This window comes from Plectropomus leopardus, chromosome 24 (assembly GCF_026936395.1).
Source record: "Plectropomus leopardus strain MGB_pleo_1.0 chromosome 24, ASM2693639v1, whole genome shotgun sequence".
Classification (NCBI taxonomy): domain Eukaryota; kingdom Metazoa; phylum Chordata; class Actinopteri; order Perciformes; family Serranidae; genus Plectropomus; species Plectropomus leopardus.
Window position 1 is genome coordinate 7,669,240 of NC_142199.1, and position 20,669 is coordinate 7,689,908.

At 42.2% G+C, this 20,669-nt stretch overlaps 1 protein-coding gene across 16 annotated transcripts in view; it reads left to right on the forward strand.

The window, feature by feature from the left end:
* Nucleotides 1–20,669, forward strand: part of unc80 (unc-80 homolog (C. elegans)) — a 53,914-nt gene that overhangs the window by 29,840 nt on the left and 3,405 nt on the right. For 5 of the 16 annotated variants that reach the window (XM_088074386.1, XM_088074389.1, XM_088074394.1 and 2 more), the window contains 32 exons: nt 932–964; nt 1,753–1,939; nt 2,095–2,226; nt 2,335–2,478; nt 2,733–2,833; nt 2,968–3,054; nt 3,146–3,329; nt 3,790–3,884; nt 4,179–4,268; nt 4,460–4,561; nt 4,671–4,851; nt 5,514–5,779; nt 6,030–6,164; nt 6,678–6,816; nt 6,975–7,071; nt 7,184–7,354; nt 7,511–7,603; nt 7,707–7,925; nt 8,470–8,700; nt 11,007–11,130; nt 11,213–11,338; nt 11,432–11,555; nt 11,991–12,197; nt 12,289–12,473; nt 12,717–12,882; nt 13,029–13,208; nt 13,293–13,440; nt 14,865–14,921; nt 17,177–17,258; nt 18,660–18,765; nt 19,228–19,248; nt 19,487–19,692. In XM_088074386.1, the coding sequence (XP_087930512.1) occupies nt 932–964; nt 1,753–1,939; nt 2,095–2,226; nt 2,335–2,478; nt 2,733–2,833; nt 2,968–3,054; nt 3,146–3,329; nt 3,790–3,884; nt 4,179–4,268; nt 4,460–4,561; nt 4,671–4,851; nt 5,514–5,779; nt 6,030–6,164; nt 6,678–6,816; nt 6,975–7,071; nt 7,184–7,354; nt 7,511–7,603; nt 7,707–7,925; nt 8,470–8,700; nt 11,007–11,130; nt 11,213–11,338; nt 11,432–11,555; nt 11,991–12,197; nt 12,289–12,473; nt 12,717–12,882; nt 13,029–13,208; nt 13,293–13,440; nt 14,865–14,921; nt 17,177–17,258; nt 18,660–18,765; nt 19,228–19,248; nt 19,487–19,692 (4,419 nt within the window). The remainder of the gene's footprint in view (nt 1–931; nt 965–1,752; nt 1,940–2,094; nt 2,227–2,334; nt 2,479–2,732; nt 2,834–2,967; nt 3,055–3,145; nt 3,330–3,789; nt 3,885–4,178; nt 4,269–4,459; nt 4,562–4,670; nt 4,852–5,513; nt 5,780–6,029; nt 6,165–6,677; nt 6,817–6,974; nt 7,072–7,183; nt 7,355–7,510; nt 7,604–7,706; nt 7,926–8,469; nt 8,701–11,006; nt 11,131–11,212; nt 11,339–11,431; nt 11,556–11,990; nt 12,198–12,288; nt 12,474–12,716; nt 12,883–13,028; nt 13,209–13,292; nt 13,441–14,864; nt 14,922–17,176; nt 17,259–18,659; nt 18,766–19,227; nt 19,249–19,486; nt 19,693–20,669) is intronic. The other 11 variants (XM_088074390.1, XM_088074387.1, XM_088074393.1 and 8 more) reach the window with 11 other exon arrangements.

Consider the following 20,669-nt stretch of genomic DNA (forward strand, 5'->3'; position numbering starts at 1 on the left):
AGATTACGGGAGAGGCTATTCCCAAATTGTGCATTTGACACAGGAAACAGAGATCATTTTTGGGCACATAAGACCCTCAGAAAGAAGGGGAGTCACATGGAGTACCACCAGCTGGTTCAGGGGCTTTATCTGAATGACCATGATCATTTTAGGATGAGTTGTGGACAGTTTGACTATCTGCTGTCAGTTGTTGCACCTAGTTCTGTTAGGTTAATGGTCAGAATGTAACTGATGCTACAATTAATTCAGACGTATCCTTATCTTGCCAAAAGAAATGTTGAAAGCGGCTAACATTTGTTTAGGGCGCTCCTGCAAAAAGGCAAGGCACATCAGGGAAATCAGAAGGCTCTCAGTAACAAAATCAGCAAGCAAAACATTTTTATCTTTTTGAAAACAATTACAAAAAATCGCCACAGGCTGCTAAAAGGTGCTCTGTCTCATCTGTTTCAAATTATGGTCAACTTAAAACAAAAACATCAGCGTGGTTAGAAGAAAAGAGATTAGTGATCATTTTTTTTTTATTATTATTTCAAAATTTAGGTGAACTGACCCTTTAAATCCTATAACCTGTTAAAAAAAAAAACAACCCACAGTGGCTATTTCATTTTTACACTTATTTTGGAATAAGTCCTGAAAAGCCCCACAACATAACAAAAGCAGTGCACTTAAAACTGCTTTAAAGTACATCTTTTATTGCTTTGCCAGTGCAATGTGGACAACTGCACCAAGAAATCTGCTAATTCAAGAAAAAACATGTAATTCATTTTGAATGTCATTGAAGTAGTCGAAAAACAGATTTCTTGGTGTTTCCTTTCACTTTCTTGTCTTTTTTTTTGAAAAGCATGATTTATCAAAATATGTTGATTAGATTTTGATGACGACCTGCGAGCACCTGTTATATAATTTATCTATCGACTGTCTTTGTTTTTAGTACTCCACATTAATTCAGTCAGTCCATACCATAGTAAGTTGGTATTTCTGTCCGGATGTTTGTGCTGATGCATCTTGTTACCTCAGATCATTAATTACAGAAGAGAAAACGTTCTTCATTGTTTTTAGCTCATTGGGAGCTGTAGGTTTCCATCAGGGATCAGAAGCTGGGGCAGTTTCATGGGTCATTTCAGATAGCTGCATCTTGATTAATAATACACACCACACTCAAAGAGTGTTCTAGCACTTGCTCTGATTGTTAAAAAACAAAAAATAACAGCATGCATCGGACATTCAGACATTTTGTGTGTGTTGTGCTGTTTATGCATGGTCATTGGATGAGAATGACTTTGCTGTGGATGTTTTTCATACCATGCGTTCAGCCTATTTGGATATGTACGTGTATGAGCACTCGTGCGAATGCTGTGAGGCATTTACTGTACACAAGATACAGTAAATTCTCCAAATTCCAGTCTGAATACATTTATTCGTGTCACAATTTGTCATGATTGAAATCCTTCCTATTCAATACTTGAACAGTGTTCTCCATGATGCTCGCGATAGCGTTAAAGCATGAGATCAATGTGCTGGAGGAGAGTTACTGTATTAATGTGTTGTCCGGTCATTTAACATTACAAAATGCTCCTCAGATGTAACCGTGAGCCTAGAATAGCTGTGCACACACGTCCCTGAACGATTTAAACTGTCAATTCTGTATTATTGTGCACTCCCTCATTCTGAACCTTCTGTGTGTCTGCACCCACTGTTCTATCTTTGTGCTGTTTGATCCAACGCCACCCTCTATGCCACCCCCCTTTTCAGAAATCCTTCTCTGCACGGGCAGTGTCGCGCTCCCACCAGCGGGCCGAGCACATCCTGAAGAACCTGCAGCAGGAGGAAGAGAAGCGGCGTCTAGGCCGTGAGGCCAGCATCATCACGGCCATCCCTGTGGCTCAGGAGGCGTGCTACGAGCCCACGTGTAGCCCCCCGCCAGAGCAGGAGGAAGAAGGTGGGGCAACCAAGCACACAGGCATATAATAACAGATAGTATCTCTGAAATAAAGAAGTTTGATGGGAGTAAGAAGGTAGTGACAGCTCTGTGCCCTGATAACTTGTTGTTTCTCCTGTATCTGCACCGGTCATGTCGGGCATTAATCCCGCCAGCAGAAGAAGTGGTGAACCTGGCATCACGCCGTCTGTCTGTCAGTCCGTCCTGTGCCTCCAGTAACTCCCACAGGAACTACTCCTTCCGACGGGGCTCTGTGTGGTCTGTCCGCTCACTGGCCAGTGCTGAAGGTATGAAAACAAAGAACTGTGATGACAGAAACCTTCATCAGTCCTTTTTTTGCTTTCTGTTATTTTCCAATAAAACGAGAGCTTCTCTTCTTTATTGTGTTTGTTCAGATGAAGAGAACACAACAGAACACACTCCAACTCACCACATGTTACAGCCTCCCCAAGCCGTCTTCCCAGCATGCATCTGTGCTGCAGTCCTACCAATAGTGCACCTCATGGAGGACGGTGAGGTTCGAGAGGATGGCGTGGCCGGTATGTGAATTTATCTGTAGATTCAGTGTTGAAATAAAATAGATAAATTGCACTCAGTTTATCATTTTATCATCACAGTATTGTGCTCAACATAAGAATAAACATATTGATAGATTTTCCCACATTATGATGTGCAAAAAAGGCATTTACATCAACATGTTTTTTAATTTTTTGTCTTATGTGTGGGACTGATAGTGGTATTTAACCTCACACCGTATTTGCAAATACAAATATTTTCTTCAATGTTTCCTTAGTGAGTGCCGTTGCCCAACAAATCCTTTGGAACTGCCTGATTGAAGATCCAGCCCTGGTCCTCCGACACTTCCTGGAAAAACTAACAGTGAGCAACCGACAGGTAGGTGGACATCTGGAGAACAAACACGGCTCACAGTCAGTGTAACTTTAAGTCAGTGAGGATGAGTCCAGAAGCCAAAGGCTTACAGAGGGCAGTGTAAAATGTGACCTGTATTCTTTGTGTTGTTATTCCAGGATGAGCTGATGTACATGCTGAGGAAGCTCCTGCTCAACATTGGAGATCTGCCAGCTCAGACGTCTCATATTCTCTTCAACTACCTGGTGAAGCAGCAGATAATATTTTACCTTTACTTACATGCAGCACTCTTTAAACACTCAGTTAACCATCAGAATCTGAATTTCCGTCTCCTAGGTGGGACTGATTATGTATTTTGTGCGGACACCGTGTGAGTGGGGAATGGATGCCATCTCAGCCACGCTGACCTTCCTGTGGGAGGTGGTCGGTTATGTGGAGGGGCTCTTCTTCAAGGACCTGAAGCAGACCATGAAGAAGGAGCAGTGTGAGGTCAAACTGCTGGTCACTGCGTCAATGCCAGGTAGAGTTTGATTCACCTCAGATCCCACTGAGGCTTCACATCTAATTTACAACAGCGGCAGATGGCCTAAAGAACACTAAATTCAATGCAATCACGATGACGTCAGTAACGTGTCAGTGGACACATATATCCCCTCAGTCACACATTCCCGCAGATAAAGAAAATAGAATACACAATGACAATAACAACTACAATAATAATATTAACAGATCATAAATTAACTGAAATACTTAAATAAATTATTAGATTTTAAAAATAAAAAAATAGAATAGTAAGTAATATAACAAACATCAGAGTAATAAAATAAAATAACATAAAAGGCAGGATGAATACTTTCATCTTATCCATATGACATTTCCTTTTGATAAATGTGATAAATGTTTTGTTGGCTAAGAAGGATATAAATGAGTCCCAAAAACAAACATAGATTTCATTATTTTCTCGTGCATTGCTGATGCAGGAACCAAAACATTGGTGGTGCACGGGCAGAATGAATGTGACATCCCAACACAGCTTCCAGTCCATGAAGACACTCAGTTTGAAGCCCTACTCAAGGTAAATATACCAGTGGTGAAGAAAGGACTCTTATCCTTTACTCAAAAGTGTACTTTGCCAACTTAATATCAGTCAGCCTTGTATCATAACAACTGGATTCAAACTGGACTTTCTTTTGCTACTTTTTTTATACTGTAGTACCACAGCTATTAGCTAAATACCCTTTTCTAATTCAGTGACCAAGGAGTGTAAGATTCACAGTTAGTATTATGCTTAATTATCAGCTTAAAATATCAATATAACTAAAGTTAATGTATGGAGGATATTTATTATCTTTTTTCCTTCAAAAACCAGGAGTGCCTGGAATTCTTCAACATTCCCGAGGCCAGATCAGCTCACTACTTCCTCATGGACAAGCGATGGAACCTCATCCACTACAGCAAGGTAGATACATAAGGTTTATCTTAGTACAGCTACTGATGAAGATATATGTTGATAAGCAAATTATGATGCATCTCAATACACAATAGAAGCAGAGAAGGAGTTGAGCTGGACTTTCTCTTCTTGTTTTTAAGGCAATATTTGATCGTTATCTGTTCACTCTCCAATAAAATGTTGTTTTCCCCCTTCTCCAGACATATGTAAGAGACATCTACCCTTTCAGGAGATCAGTGTCTCCCCAGCTCAACCTGGTCCACATGCTGCCTGAAAAAGGACAGGAGCTTATCCAGAAACAGGTATGGAAGATATATTTCTCTTTACAAAGTGTTAACATTATTAAAACATGATCAGGGTGCCTACGTTTTCGCCCTGCCGTTTCATTTTCCTTCCCTGTTCTTTTTCTAGGTGTTTTCCCGCAAACTAGAGGAAGTTGGTCGAGTCCTCTTCCTCATCTCGCTCACACAACACATGCCGGCTGTGCACAAGCAGTCTCACGTCTCCCTGCTGCAGGAGGACCTCCTCCGCCTGCCGTCCTTCCCACGAACCGCCATCGATGCAGAGTTCTCGCTGTTCAATGAGCCACAAGGTGAGACAGATTCCAAGTTTCCATCAGACACTTGAATAGATTTCATTTAGGTTTCAGGGTTCCCACAGATCCTTAAAATGCCTTAAAAGGCATTGAAATCATTCATCTAAAAATAAGGTCCATATAATTATAATGACAGATGAATTGACTAAAAGTGTAAAGTAAGATTTAATGAATCTTGTCTTTTTTTGACATTGCATTAAGTCTCTTTTTCTTTTTCTTTTTTAAGAATTTAATGAATTCCTTTTATTAAACTGGTCATGATGGGAATCCTAATAGTGGAATCTCACATGCAGGCTGAGAAACACAAATTACCCAGAAAATCGGCCAGACATGCCAGATATTTCCCATTCTATCGGTAAAGATACTGTAATATGTTGATTGTCTTCCATGTATTCCACTCTAAAAGGGTTGTTTTTTCAACTTTGATGTATAAAATCTAACTTTTTCTTTGCAAAAATCATGCCTCATGTTTTAAAAAACATTTGGGCAAAATAAAATTGTCCTTCAAGTTTGGTCATTTAATTGGTCTTAAACTCAATTCAGAAAGACATTAAAAAAAGTCTTAAGAAGACTTAAATCTACCTTGCCTTAAGCTGCAGGATCCCTGGGTTTATATACTTTTGTTTTTACCGCCATCTCCTCCTTGCCCAATATCTCAGGTAAGGAGCTGTTTGGATTGGACACCCTCCACAAGGTGCTGTGGATCAAGCTGCTGGAGGAAATGTTCCTGGGAATGCCAAGTGAGTACCCGTGGGGTGATGAGATGATGCTGTTCCTTAACGTCTTCAATGGGGCTCTGCTGCTGCACCCAGAGGACAGCTCCCTTCTCAGGCAGTACACAGCCACCGCCATCAATACTGCCGTTCACTTCAATCACCTCTTCTCCCTTAGCGGCTACCAGTGGATCCTGCCAACCATGCTGCAGGTACATGTGTCCTGCCATAACTGATACTGCTAATTTTTGTAGTTAAGTTGTGTCTGACCAAAAGAGCCAAAAAGTCAAACTTTCTTTCAACTTTAACATAAGAATATATTTTTTAGCCAACAGTAAAATATTTTTTAAGACTAGAGAGCTTCCACTTCCTTAATCTTCATGTATTATTGTCTTGGATTCAGTCCAGGAATGTGATCACCTGCATTCCTAAGAATGTGTCCTCTCTATGTTGTTATGACAGGTCTATGCTGACTATGAGAGCGACCCTTTACTCAGGCAGGGCATTGAGTTCTGCTGCCGGCAGTTCTACATCCTCCATCGCAAACCCTTCATCCTGCAGCTGTTTGCCAGTGTGGCCCCACTCCTGGAATTCACAGTAAGTGTTCTTGGTACTCACATCCATATTTTCAAAGTAATTTACATCAATGTGTACTTTAAGTTTTTATGTGATTTTTTGCATGATGAAAGGTCTTGTTTTTAGGATTTAGTAGCATCTAGTGGTGAGGTTGTAGATTTTTTAACCAACTGAAACTTGGGCCAGTGTGTCAAGCTTGTTGCAGAACTATGATGGCTGGTGCAAAAATGCAAAAGGCTAGAACCAGTGTTTGGTTTGTTGGTTCTGCTCTACTATAAAAGAAATAGAATGAACTCAATAAAGGGGACGCGCTCCATATGTTTATATGAATTTCTCATTCTAAAGTAATGAAAATACAGTTCATAGTTTCTGGAGATAATAAACTAATGAAAGCATATTGTTAATAATGTATTCCATTTCTACCAATAGATTCCCCTAGTTCCTGCACACTGGACTTTTAATAAAAACATTTTGTTTTTATTTTTGTGGATGACTGCAATTTTTGATGTTCTCTGTCTCCATCTGCTGTCCCAGACCAGCACCAGCACTGGTCTGTCTAAAGGAGTGTCGGCTCAGTGTCTGTTTGACCTGCTGGTCTCGCTGGAGGGTGAGACCCAGGATGCGCTGGATGCTCTGGAGCTGGTTAAAGCTGAGAAACCTCTACGCTCTCTAGGTACAAAATCACTTTTACACACATTTTGTGGACTTTTACTTAAATTAACCTTTATGTTTTATGGAAAGCTTCTAATGATATTTTTTTGTCAGTGCCCTGAACTTGGATAACGAGTACAAACAAAACCAAATTGACTTGGCTACACTATTCTGTTTTAGATTTCTGTTATGGTAACGAGGACTTGGCCTTTTCCATCAGTGAGGCTATCAAACTGTGTGTCACCGTTGTTGCCTATGCCCCTGAGTCCTTTAGAAGGTATGGAAACATATCAAAAAAACCATAGCAAATTCTTCCTCTCTTATTGCATCTTTAGCTTTTCCACAGCAATTCTTTTCTGTCCTCTGACGTTCTGCATGTATCTCTCCAGCCTCCAGATGTTGATGGTGCTGGAGGCCTTGGTCCCCTGCCACCTCCAGAAACTGAAGAGTAACACAGTTACAATGGAGTCGGCCTCGGCTGCCAGGGATGAGATTGCTGCCATCGCTGCTCTGGCCACATCCCTGCAGGCCCTCCTCTACAGCTCAGAGACCCTCACAAGGTCTGACTATCACCCATGCAACAAAAACAACAACAACAGCACAAGTCTGGGTTTTTGCAGCAGCTGGACCGAAAAGCCTGTTTTTTTGTGTTGTGCATAAAGATGTCCTTTAAGCCTCTTTAAGTCCTCATAACTTTATCCACACCTCCTCCACAGGCCCATGACAGCCCCACAGATGTCCCGATGTGATCAGGGTCATAAAGGAGGCACTACAGCAAACCACGCCATGTCAGGAGGGGTCAACACCAGGTCAGGACATGATTGATGATTGGAGATGAATTAACTCACTTTATGTTAGCCACAGAATAGCTAGAGAGCAGTTTTGGAGTCCTGTTTGTATGCTTCCACCCAGGGACAACCTCCACCTGTTGGAGGAGGGCCAGGGTATGCCGAGGGAGGAGCTGGACGAGCGCATCGCCAGGGAGGAGTTTCGCCGGCCCCGGGAGTCCCTCTTAAACATCTGCACCGAGTTTTACAAACACTGCGGGCCGCGGCTCAAGATCCTGCAGAACGTTGCTGGTGAGCCGCGGGTCACGGCCCTGGAGCTGCTCGACATCAAGTCCCACATGAGGTGACGGGATTAACCCATGACTGACTTTTAAGGTTCTTTATTCAGATTTATTGGTAAAAGTTGCAAGATGATTGCTCTTTCTCTGCAAGTTTCTGAAAGGAGGGACTAGTGTGACGCATTCCTCTGGACCTTAAAGTGGAACAGTGGCTGATGATGCAAGCTTATATGTAATAGTAACATCCAAGACCACACCAAGAAAGCTAAAGATTAAGAAAAGTGTATTGCATGGGATGGATTGACAGTCTGGAGGAATGTATTGAGGGATGAGGATTGAGGGATGAAGGGTGAAGAATGAAGGGATGTGGGTCAAAGGGATGATGGTTGAAGATCGAGGGATGAAGGGTAAAGCATGAAAGCTAAGGGTAAAGGGATGAGGGATGAAATGATGAAAGGATGAATAAGACAATAAAACAAGAGTAGATATAATCAATAAACCTTTTTCCTCCTGTTTCTGGACATTTCTGAAGTGCCATTGGTGCCAATTCATTTTTCATAACACTCTATCACTGTTAAGTTACACTGAAGGTGTGTGTCTGTTTCTCAGGCTGGCGGAGATTGCCCACGCCCTGCTGAAGCTGGCACCCTACGACACCCTGACCATGGAGAGCCGAGGACTGCGGCGCTACATCATGGAGATGCTGCCCATCACTGACTGGTCGTCTGAAGCTGTCCGGCCTGCCCTCATCCTCATCCTTAAGAGGCTGGACCGCATGTTCAACAAAATCCACAAGATGCCTACGCTCAGGTGCGCTCGCCCACAGGCATTATGCACCAGGTCTGTTGAATACAATCCCTCTTCTTTCTCTGTCTCCCTGTGAGTGTATCGTGCTGTGCCGGTGCCGTGGTGTGTACAGTAGATAGACGGCTTCTTGGCACTGTCCTCTGTAGCGCTGCCTTCGTGGGTGCTGTACCGTAAGTGCTGCTGTGGCGTGTTTTTGTGCGGATACGTGAGGATGTCTGTAGTAATGATAGATCACTGGCAGTGTTCCCTCTGAGCCAGTGTCCAGTCATCTGTCACGAAAGATGATGCAGATTTTGATTTCAGACAAACACCACCATGATGTCTGTGATGTCTGCACGCATGAAGTCACATAATGCAGTTTTATAAAATCACTAGGATCATTCTTCTATGTGCAACATACAAATAAACACTGAATGTTAATCATTCAGAGATGGTGATACCCAAACATCATACTGAAGTTCATCATACTGAAGCTTGCTCTACAAAAAGGCATTGTTGCAATTTATAGCAACAGTGAGAGAAAATGTATTTATTGTTGATTACCACCTGATCCCTCCAATAAGAGCCAGACCAGTATAATACTGAATATGTGATAATAATATTAAAACTTAATTTGTATAGCACATTTCATATGTAAAGCAGCTTCAATTGCACAGGGAAAAAAATCATTTAATTCATTTTTAGCCATACAAATTTAGTTTATTTTCAATAAAACTAAAAAAATTTGGTTGTTGTCACATTTCAACAAGTGGTAAGCAAATATGGGGTTACCAATGGGGATTTCATTAAATTTGTACAAGTTTGAAACTTTATTCTGTGCAATTTGAAAGACTTCTCTGGAGGACTGGCTATTTCTCCTATAGAGTCCCTATTGGTAAATAATATGCAACTTACATCTTTCACTAAGACGCTTTATAAGAGTCTCTGTAATTTCAATACAGATAATTCTGCTAAAGTAAAAGGCAGATGGGAATCTGACTTGGGTACAATGGAACCTGAGAACTGGGATGCCCTGTGCAGCCACCCCTCCAAGGTCCTGTTGTCTAACTTCGCCTGGAGGAGGCAATTCAAGATTTTGCATAGACTGTATATCACTCCTGAAGCCAGACACAGAATGAATCCAACTCTGTCAGAACTTTGTACTAAATGTCAAACTGCTGTCGGATCATTTATTCATTGTTTGTGGAGCTGTCCTCATGTCCAACAGTTTTGGATTAGAATTGTTTAACAGTTTAATGTAATTTTCAAGCGTCATCTACATCTAAGCGCAAGGACTTACCTGTTGGGACTAGATGATGAACTACCTGCTGATTTTCAAAGACATTCTGCTGCACTGTGCCTGGAAATGTATCCTGGCCTTATGGATCACTGATAAAGCTCCCATAAACTTGGATTGGTGTATGGTTGTATTTTTATGTTTAAGAAGGAAAGTAGGTGTGAAAAAAGGCCTTAATCTATTAAGTATGACACACTTTAGCGCCCCACTAACATATATATTGTCAGATAGCTAGACAGACTTTATCATCAACATCTCAGCAGGAAAAAACAAAACATAAATAATAAAACACAACAATAAAAAAGACAACAAATACATGCATCCATCAGCTGCATATGGCTATCATGAAAATGCACACGTTACAACAATACTTTGCTGAACAGCAAACCAGAAATACAATAGCAGAAATGAAATATAATAGCAAGGAAGAAATACAAGAGCAAATAAGAAATAAAAGAGCTAAAAATATACCATATACATCCAGCACCATAAAAACGTATAGCAGTCATCATTTACAAAATAACCATGGCAAACAGTTCAATGCCCTTTCAGTCCACTATGATTGTATGTTCTTAACTTCAGGGCCTGTAAACCAAAAAAATAATTCTCTAAAACATGCCCATAAACACAGCTACACCTGCACACCTCTTCCATGACATAAGACTGAACAGTGCTGGCTCAGGGGAACGTCTGGTCACAGGTGTGAGCTTCACACCAGGATATGTTGCTGTGATGTTCAGCTGGCTATGTTTGTGAGCTTTGCATTATTTGTTGTCAGTATGGCTTTTACTTTAAAGGTGATGATTATATGGCGGGAATGTTAATAGAGTGGTAAGTGTCTCTCCAGTTGTTTTTTTTTCTCTGCCTTAAAGGTTTTTTACATTCAATACTGAACTAAAAAAAGCTGATGAGATAGAAATACGATGATTGACTCTCATCCTTAATTGTTCTTTCATCCCACATGACATGAATGTGGCTTTTGTGTTTTAGTCTATTTTTAAATTCATAAAAATTTGTTTTTATCTGGGTGTGGGGTGGTGTTGTATGGGTGGACGTTCTCCAGGAGACAGGTGGAGTGGGAGGCGGCCAGCAGCCTGATCGAAGGGATCTGCCTGACCCTGCAGCGGCAGCCAATCATCTCCTTCCTCCCACACCTTCGCTCGCTCATCAACGTCTGTGTCAACCTGGTATGGACACAGACACACAGGACAGCACAAATCAATCCATTTGATGTCTTGACTGTTGGTATTAATTTGTGTGTGTTTTCAGGTGATGGGTGTGGTTGGTCCTTCCAGTGTGGCAGATGGGCTTCCTCTCCTCCACCTCAGCCCGTACCTGTCGCCGCCGCTGCCTTTCAGCACAGCTGTGGTCCGACTGGTTGCCCTGCAGATCCAGGTAGGTCTGTTTAACTCATCTGACTCTTCAGTGGACATCCATTCATTGCTAAATGTTCATTTTCTAATTAATGTTTCCACTCTTCCCTCGTAGGCCTTGAAGGAGGACTTTCCTCTCAGCCATGTGATCTCACCTTTCACTAATCAGGAGAGACGAGAGGGGATGCTGCTCAACCTGCTCATTCCTTTTGTGCTCACTGTGGGTTCTGGGAGCAAAGGTAAAAGCCTACAGGCTTGTCTTATTTAGTTGTTTAGACTGTTTTAAAAGGGCAACTTTTAAAAGGGCAACTAAAAGGGCAAAAGGGCAAATTTTTCAACCACTCTTCCCAATTAAGGCCTTATTTTTAGATAATTGAAATAAATGCCTTTGAGACTTTTTAAAGATCTGCGGGAACTCTGATAACAGCCTATTTTGTTGGCTGCAGTGGTCTCACACAATACTGGACCAATTTTAAAATTTTCTCCATTAGTCACTTGGACACAAAAACCTGTGAAAACAGGTTGAAAAACATAATAGTTACCCTTAGAGGTGCCATTATAGGGTATGCTTCATATGGACAATTTTATTCATGATCACATTTTGTGTCTTTCTTTGTTGAATAGAATAAAAACATAAATCGAACTGTACATACGTGTCTGTTTCCCTCTTGCAGACAGCCCCCATCTCGAGCAGCCTGAGATCTTCCTGCTTCTCCAGACAGTCATCAACATCCTCCTGCCTCCTCGGATCATCTCCACCTCCCGCACCAAAAACTTCATGCTGGATGCTTCCCCGGCTCACTGCTCCACTCCAGGCGACACTGGGAAGGATCTGCGCAGAGAGGGATTAGCAGAGTCTACCAGCCAGGCCGCATATCTGGGTATGAATGAGAAGTGAATGCATTTTATAGCTTCTTTTGTTTCTACACACTTTCCCTCCTCACCCTCCTCCCTCCTTCTGTCACTCTGCAGCTCTGAAGGTGGTGTTGGTTTGCTTTGAGCGCTCACTAGGAAACCAGTGGTACCGGCTGAGCCTGCAGGTGAAAGAGATGGCTCTGAGAAAAGTGGGTGGCTTGGCCTTCTGGGACTTCATTGACTTTATTGTCAGAACCCGTATCCCTATATTTGTCCTACTGAGACCCTTCATACAGTGCAAGGTAAAGAACCAGTTCAACCAGTGCATTGTTTAAAATTGCAAATCTGTATCCTTTAATATGTTTTATTTTTTATTATTCCCTAAAGCACTTTGAATTGCTCTGTTGTATGAAAGGTGCTATATAAATAAAGCTGCCTTGCCTATTTCTTTCTGCTCATTTGTTCATTCCCTTCATTTTTATTTTATTTGCATGCACTGGTGTCCCTCTTTTCCTGTCTTTTTATTTGTTTTCATGTTGTTGTAGTTGTTGACGCAGCCTGCTGACTCCCAGGAGGAGATTACAGCACGTCACCACATTGCTGACCAGCTGGAGCGACGCTTCATCCCGCGACCTCTCTGCAAGAGCTCCCTTTTTGCAGAGTTTAATAATGAACTCAAGATCCTCAAGGAGGCTGTGCACAGCGGCTCCGGTCAGACACCTATACTGAAACTTACTTTTTACTTACTTTATACTTTTTTTTTCATGCTCTGAATCTTAACTTGTCAGATGATTTCTCATGTTAGTAACGTACGTTTTTGTGTTTGTGTTTGTGTCTGTCCTGGCCTAACCAAACAGCTTACCAGGGCAAGACGTCCATCAGCACAGTGGGAACCTCGACTTCAGCATACCGCCTCAGTTTGGCCACAATGTCACGTTCTAACACGGGCACTGGTACAGTTTGGGAACAGGATAGCCAACCATCACGCCAACCCTCCCAAGACACACTCAGCCGCACCGATGAGGACGAAGAAGAGAGTCAGAAATATTCCTGTTTTCTTTCACATTTGACATTTGTAAAAATTCGAATGAGCTCACTGCCCTCTGTTCTCTTTCCACCAGATGACTCCATGAGTATCCCCAGCGTAGTGAGCGAGCACGAAGCCTTTTTGCCGAGGATGATAGCACAGCGCCGTTTCTCCAGCCACGCCACCGGCTCAGCACCCTCGCAACCCGAGGCACCCCGTACCACCATGCTGCCCAGCCACAGGTACATTCCCAAAACACACGTGCATGCACGCACATACACACTGAAAGACACGAGTGCAAACAAGCACAACATTGAACTATTCTTCAGGTGATGTTTCTTTGATAGACTGAAAGAGTTTAAAATGAAACTTAATGCTCACAACTAAATTGTGGATTGGAGTTTGACCAAAGACAAAGTCTCTCTGCACTCTTGTGAAACTCCTATTGGGAATCCTCACTGTAAGCGAGACATAAACAAGATGAGAGCGCACCTAACATTCAGTTCACACTAATTCCATCTTCCTTAAATGCCATTTGGACATCTCTGCCTGTCTGCTGTCCCCGAGCTGAGTGGACAGCGGCTGGCTAATCTGCTGTCTTTATGAGACTGACAGCAACAATATAGTTTAGTTTAAAAAATCCTTTTCATGTCGACTCCATAGGAAGAAATCAGTAGTGTTTTTAATTATTGATTTATTGATTTTATTTCCCCACAAACTGAAATGAGCGAGGAAGAACTTCCTGTAGTGACACAGGAAAGCTTACAGACTGACTGGGAGCCTTGACCAGTAAATTTAATTGCAATTAATAAGTTAAAAACACATATTCAAGGAGAAACATGTGTGTTTTAAACAGCTTTCTGTGAAGATTTCGCTTAACTGATGGTAACAAAAATAGACTTGAAGTTTTAAAAGTGCTGCAGGTGTCAATCAGGCCAATCAGGCCGTTTGGGTTTATACATTTCATTAGATTGATTTTATTCTGTTCCATGAAATGTGCAAGTGACAAAAATGCCAAAAGCACTCATTAAACCTCTTTCAGTGGGCATTGGCCATTAGGGGTCAGGTGCATTTGAAAGCTAGCATGGGAAAAATAATGAAGAAAAGATCTCAAAAAACATACTGTCCTGGTTTTTGCATGATCTTATCTTCATTATTCGTCCTGTCGTTGGAGATGCAGGACTTTAGAGTTGAGCGTGTGTGTGCAGCCAGCAACAATAAAATAGTTTTCTGTTTCAAGTATTTGTGTATTTGCTGTTAAAACAGGCTCATTTCCACCAAAGTTGAACTCAACCAATAAGATTATTTCTGTTTTCAGAGCTGCTTTCAACAAATGTTCTTATACAATTTAAATCTTGGCTTGTTTGTGTAACATGAAGAATTAATACTTTGAAAACCAGTCATATCCCACAACCACAGCCATTTTTTTCTGTGTATATCTCTGTTGATTGATAATGTTTTTTGTTCGACAGTCTCAGAGCAGCTTTGTGACATAGCTAAGACTCTGTATCTTGGTAAGAATGTTACAGAAACAAGAAAATCTGCTCCAGATTTGTTGTGGTCAGAGCCCTGATTTCCCGCCCGCAAAGTCTGGGCTCAGGGTGGTTACAGAGCTCGACTACACTCCCTAAACTCCCGTTCTCCCCCTCCGCCCCCCTTTTTACAGTGAACCCAATGTGCTAGATGAGTCCCAGGGCCTTCTGCAGGAGGGTAACCTCTCTAGGTACAGTGGCCCTCTCTCTGTGTGTGTCCCGTTGGTGCGTTCTTGCATCTGTCCGCCAGTGGGAGGGGCCTCGCCTCGGGATGGCCTCCTCTATTGGCCTCCTCGCCGTTGATCACTCATCCACATCCAATCAAATCGCCTTGGCCCCGCCACACCTACCCTCACCCCCCCCCCACTTACCTGTCTCTATCTCTCTCTGTGTGGGTCTAGTGTGCCTTGTCTCTGTCCCCTACCCCTCCTCCACTTCCCTTTGAGCTCCACACTGACCCTCATCTTCTCAGATCATCTGCTGTGCTATCCTAACCAGGCCCCGACCCCCTAAAAAAAAAATAGCTAAAGAGGGCCCCCTCAGCCCTGGAGCCAGGGAGCTCTGCCTCTGTTTCTCCTCTGTTAGCTGTGGATCTTTACAGTTGATGTGCCATCACTAAAGTCAGCCTCTCTCCCATTGGTGCCATGGTGTTTCATACTGTTTACGTGTCTATCAGGCTTCTCGCTGATCAAATTGGGCGTCCTACTCTGGATACCAATCTGTAGGGGCAAGGGGGAACTGGGGTGGCAACCACCACACACGTTTGTTGTTTTCTTTGAGCATTTCTGTCCAATTTTGCTTTTAAAGGGACAGTTTGGATCTTTTGAAGTGGGGTTGTATGAGGTACTTATCCGTAATCAGCGTATTACATGTTAGTCAGTGAGCCCCAAGTTTGGAGAGGCAGGCAGGAGTACCTACACACCACCTTAAAGAAGGTCCACTTAAAAATATCAATATTCGTTTAAGTGTATGCAATATTTACAATATTTTCAATATTTTCTCTAATTGGGAATTGTACCCTTTATATTGCCCTCTTGAAAGCCACCAGACTCCATTGAGGTAAAACAGTAAATTGCGTTGCAGAACACAGAAGCTGCTGGTCCATCACTTCCTCAATCAAGCCTTTATTCCACTGCACAAAGATCTCATTAACACCTGGCTTTTCAATTCAATGGAAACGTATACAATTCACACCTGGGTCAAATGACTCTGCAATATCACGAGTATTTCTGCCTCCGTCTCTGATCGTCATTGATAGAAATACAACACCCAGGTGAGCACGCTAATTTTAGCCCCCCCTAAAATGACAAGATTCACTCAAGCAACCACTAAGTACTGTACATCTCCACTTAAGCAGCGCTAAAACATTTACCCAAATCAGCCTTCACCAAGTTTTGAAGAGAGAGAGAGAGAGGAGTTGTAGACGAAGAAGAAACCATGGATACGTTTTCACAGACCTCCATTCATGCTGTTTTCTGATGTTCACTAACCTGTGTTCCAGCTTGTCCGTTACGTTTAACCTGATACACCCCAAAACACCCACGTACACACAGAGAGGCATACTCATCTTCTGCTGAGCCATGTACACAGTCCTGCTCTACTGACAATGGGAAAGGAGTCTATAACCTATTATTATGAAAAGGGGTATAACTGATTGAGGCAGTGTAATTCCACCAGGGCTTTAACTCAGTGATGTAAAATTACTGCTTTTCTCTACGAAGTCCGTTAATGGCTTTTCTGTTGTAAATGGCTGTTTGAAACAAGATAAAGCAGTGAAAATAATCTAAATAAAACGTATACTTGAGCTGATTCTGATTTTTTTTAGGTGGCTAAAGTGTTTTTTTGCTTCTATTCCGACCACAGTAGTGTATTGCTTAGCTTCTGATCTGGTACTGTAGCCTGCCTCTCCAAGCTGGAGGCCGGCTGACTGACATCTACTGTATGGAATACACTGACCCTCGATTAGTGCCTCATACAACCGCACTTAAAGAAAAAAACAATCTATCCCTTTAAGTTCAAACCTGATCAAGCTCTATTTTATGGTTGCATAAAAAATAATTTAACAATGTCACACTTTATTTTATTCTTTAAAGTTTTATAAAAGAAAAAAAAAAATTACACATCACACAAGTTTCCTTTGTCAGCGTTGCTACTCCAGCCCCTACTATCCCTTGTTGTGTTTTCAGTGTATGACTCATGGCAGCACTGTTTATTTTCTGCACTGTGATTGGGTGTCTTGTAACATACTGTGTGTGTCGTGTAGTGAGTGAACGGGTAGAATAGCAGCGACATCTTATTGTGGTCAAAGATGTGGTCAGTAAGCGAGCACGGCTGGGGATGCAGTGACCTTATTGTCTCTTCATGATGTATTTTTGTGTCTTTTGTGTGTGCGTGTGTCTGTGTAAATGCAAATGTGTGTACATGTCCATCTGATTGATTGTACCAGGGTTGCCAGTGTGCAGAGTGAACCAGGCCAGCAAAACCTTCTGATCCAGCCTCCCTTAGGAAGGAAAAGAGGCCTCAGACAGGTGGGCACATCAACGTTGTCTTTCTTTCTTTTTTTTTTAATTAGGAGTTTTCTATATTGATTCATAATAAACACGTAAAGTTGGAATATAGTGGAAAATATGTAAGAAATCAATGTACGGAAAGATGGAATCATGATGTGACATGATGCTACTGTTTAAAATCTCATCTGAGTGTTCATGTAAAGCTGCAAGATTCAAGAAAATAACTGATATTAGTCGGCTTTCTAAGTGAAAGTAAACTACTTTACATATTTCTGTATAAATAATGAATTCAGTTAACAAAATGAATAAACTAGTAAAGTGCACTCAGTAGAGTGCAGATATCTGCTGGGGGTGTCCGCCTGAGCTGATCACGGCCACTCCAGGAGACACGTACAGCTGCAGCCACATTCAGTTTGGAGCCTACTTCATGTGCTTCTACAAGACAAGGTACAAGCTAGATTTATTGTCATTTTTCTTAAAAATGGTTTAAGAGTTAAGGTTGACCCTAAATCCTGTTACTTTTTGGCATCAAAGGAGGAGTTGACAAGACAATGCAACGGTTATTTGAACCCTGCCACAATGCAGCGTTGTAATAAATAAGGGCCAAGTACCTACACACCACCTTAGTAGCACATTATATATTGTTATATATATATATTATATATTCACTTCCAGGACGAGAGGTGATAGTGGACTGATGTGTAGGTATAGTTGATGTGTAGTTGGCAGGTCACGTAGCTGCTCCAACTGCAGGTTTAAGTACTCGTACTCAAGGCAATCCTCGTGGTGCAGCCACAGCGGTTCAATTGTCCCTTACAGTCAAGATGACGGTACAGAAAACAAATGCAGAGACAAATGAGACCAAACTATTCCATATATGTCCGTTTTTAGCCAAGAAGAAGGCCATAACATGGCCCCAGCAGACAGTAAGGCTTGTTATGAGCCAAGATTTCCGTAAAACTCGCGGCCCCTACTAGCTGGTAAAGATGACTTAGGAGTCAACAGTCAATGACGCTATAAAACAGGTTTTTTTAACAATTTGAATCACTCCAACCACAGGAGCGCCTTGAGCATTTAGTATTAAATGTGCACATAAATTATAAGGCTGATTGTTTCAGTAGTATTTCATATTAAATATGGAGAGACAGATACACATGCTAACTAATCGCATGATCCCCTCCAAGATTAGGCTGGGCAGAGTTCATAGACTAAATTGTGGTTAACTTCTAGTAGTCCTTTCTTTATCAACTAATGTATAGGCAAGCGCATGTATCAATTTTGTTGTGTTGTGCTCTTCAATCTGTATTAAGGACAGTTAAATCACACACAAAGTTTATTCTAAAAGTTTCTAAAAAATACATGACTGAAACCTAACTGATAGTCAACACTGGATTGGACTAAAGTGTGACTTTCCCACAGCTGCGACGTCCCCTGCTGTCCATCCCAAAGAATGAACCACGCGGTCGATCCGGAGCGAGACTTTCTACAACCCGCCGGAGTATCCAGCCCAAGAGCAAACCACTGGGTAATAGCACACGTGCCTTCATCAGTGTGTGTGTGTGTGTGTGTGTGTGTGTGTGTGCGTGTGTGTGCATGCGTGCGTGCGTGCGTGCGTGCGTGCGTGTGTGTGTGCGTGCGTGTGTGTGTTGGAGACTGAGTGCAAGGATTTTTGAGGATAAGTGACGATGAAAGCACATGTTTGTCTGTTTTAGAATTTAAAACAGAGTTGCTCACTGAAAAACTAACAGCCAGACTTGCCCTGCACTTCAGATCAACACACAACGAGACAAATCTAGACTGCTAGATACAGTTCAAACAGTATTCTCCCATACAAATACAGTGTTTACTGTCTGTGTGCTGACTTGAACTGACCCATCCTCCCCCTCACGACCTCTGTCTTTGTTCCAATGCTGTTTGTTGTCGCACCTGTCACCAAACTGACTCTTCTCACTCTGTTCTGTCTCATGCCTTTTGTTTCGAAATAAAGAAACTTTATTGGACTGTGAAGGTGAGACACAACCCTTAACCCTTCCTCTCCACCCTGCAATGGCCCACCCCTTTTATCTGCAACCTCACCCAATAGGGCGCTCTGCATGTCTGTCTTGCATCCCCTTCCCAGTCCCCGCAGCCCCCCTCCTGTCCCATCCCTGCCTTCACTCTTTCTGGTGGTGCTGATGTGTTAGCGAGTCGCTAGCTGGCGCTGTCATCTCTGTTTTGACCACGTGCGCGTGCATGTGTGCCCACAGCGCATGGGGACCAAAAGAGGTCAGTGACCTTTACAGAGAATCAAGGCCAGCAGGGGGGCAGCAAGCCCCCGACTCCCAGCATAGTGGACGCTCCAGCTGAGGGCAAGAAGGCCAGTCCTGCACTTTCAAAGTCCCCAACACTGGACGTGCCGACTGTCTCTGCAGCCACGGTGACTGCCGACCTTCATGGCCCCGCCAGCGCACAGGTAGGAGCAGCAGAGAGAGTGTTGTTGAAACAATGCATTTGGGCAAATTATCACTACCTACTGACAACCGCCCATTCACGTATTTTTACAACAGCTTGTCCTCATATGGAGACCCAAATCAGTTTGTATCAGTCAGTTTGTATTCAGAGTATTCAGAGTGAACTCCATTAACAAAAACTATGTCAAAAATATTCATCAATAACCTTTTTCCATGACTAAGACAAGATGTCGATAGGCTTAAAATAGGCCTTTAATGGTAAAAACTGTGATGAAATATATGTTTTGTACTCCTTGATGAGAAGAGACAGGACTGAAATGTTAGTGGTGGGCTATCAGACCTTCAAAATGCGTCATGTTTTCCCTAAATGTTGCGGCTAGACAGTCGAAATATAATCAGTGTCACTGGCTGAGTTGTATTGTCCCTTTTTGCTCCAATAACAATTTAGAGAGCTTGGAATACGGCAAAACCTCCGTAAACCTTTCCCTTCCTGTTATGTGCGATGCTTGTTGCAGACTGCAAACTGAAGCTGTTATCTATGCTGTTTTCAGAGCCACCAGATTCCAGAAACAGTAATTTTACCTCACAGCACACAGGAGTTGCTGCCAACAACTTTTTGAACATTTAAACATTTGAACATTTTATATGTTGCAGTGACATTGTGTAAAAACCTACGTCATTCCATGAGCAAAGTTTTCAAAGGGACTTTGGAAAATAGAAATATGAGGCTAAAACATGGATGCTTCAACCACAATTTGAATTTTGGATTTGAATACTTCAAGAACACTCCTGGAAAGCTAGAGAATGTAAAAAAGAAAGAATAAAACATCAAAATAAATAAATAATTTGTTTTTAAAAAAGGAGCCGTTCTTTAAAGGGAGAAATCATTTTCATTTCAGTTTACAATTTTAGCTAGAGGTAAAAAAGATTTAAAAAAAACCCCAAAAAAACAACAAAAACCTAAAATGTGACTAAAACT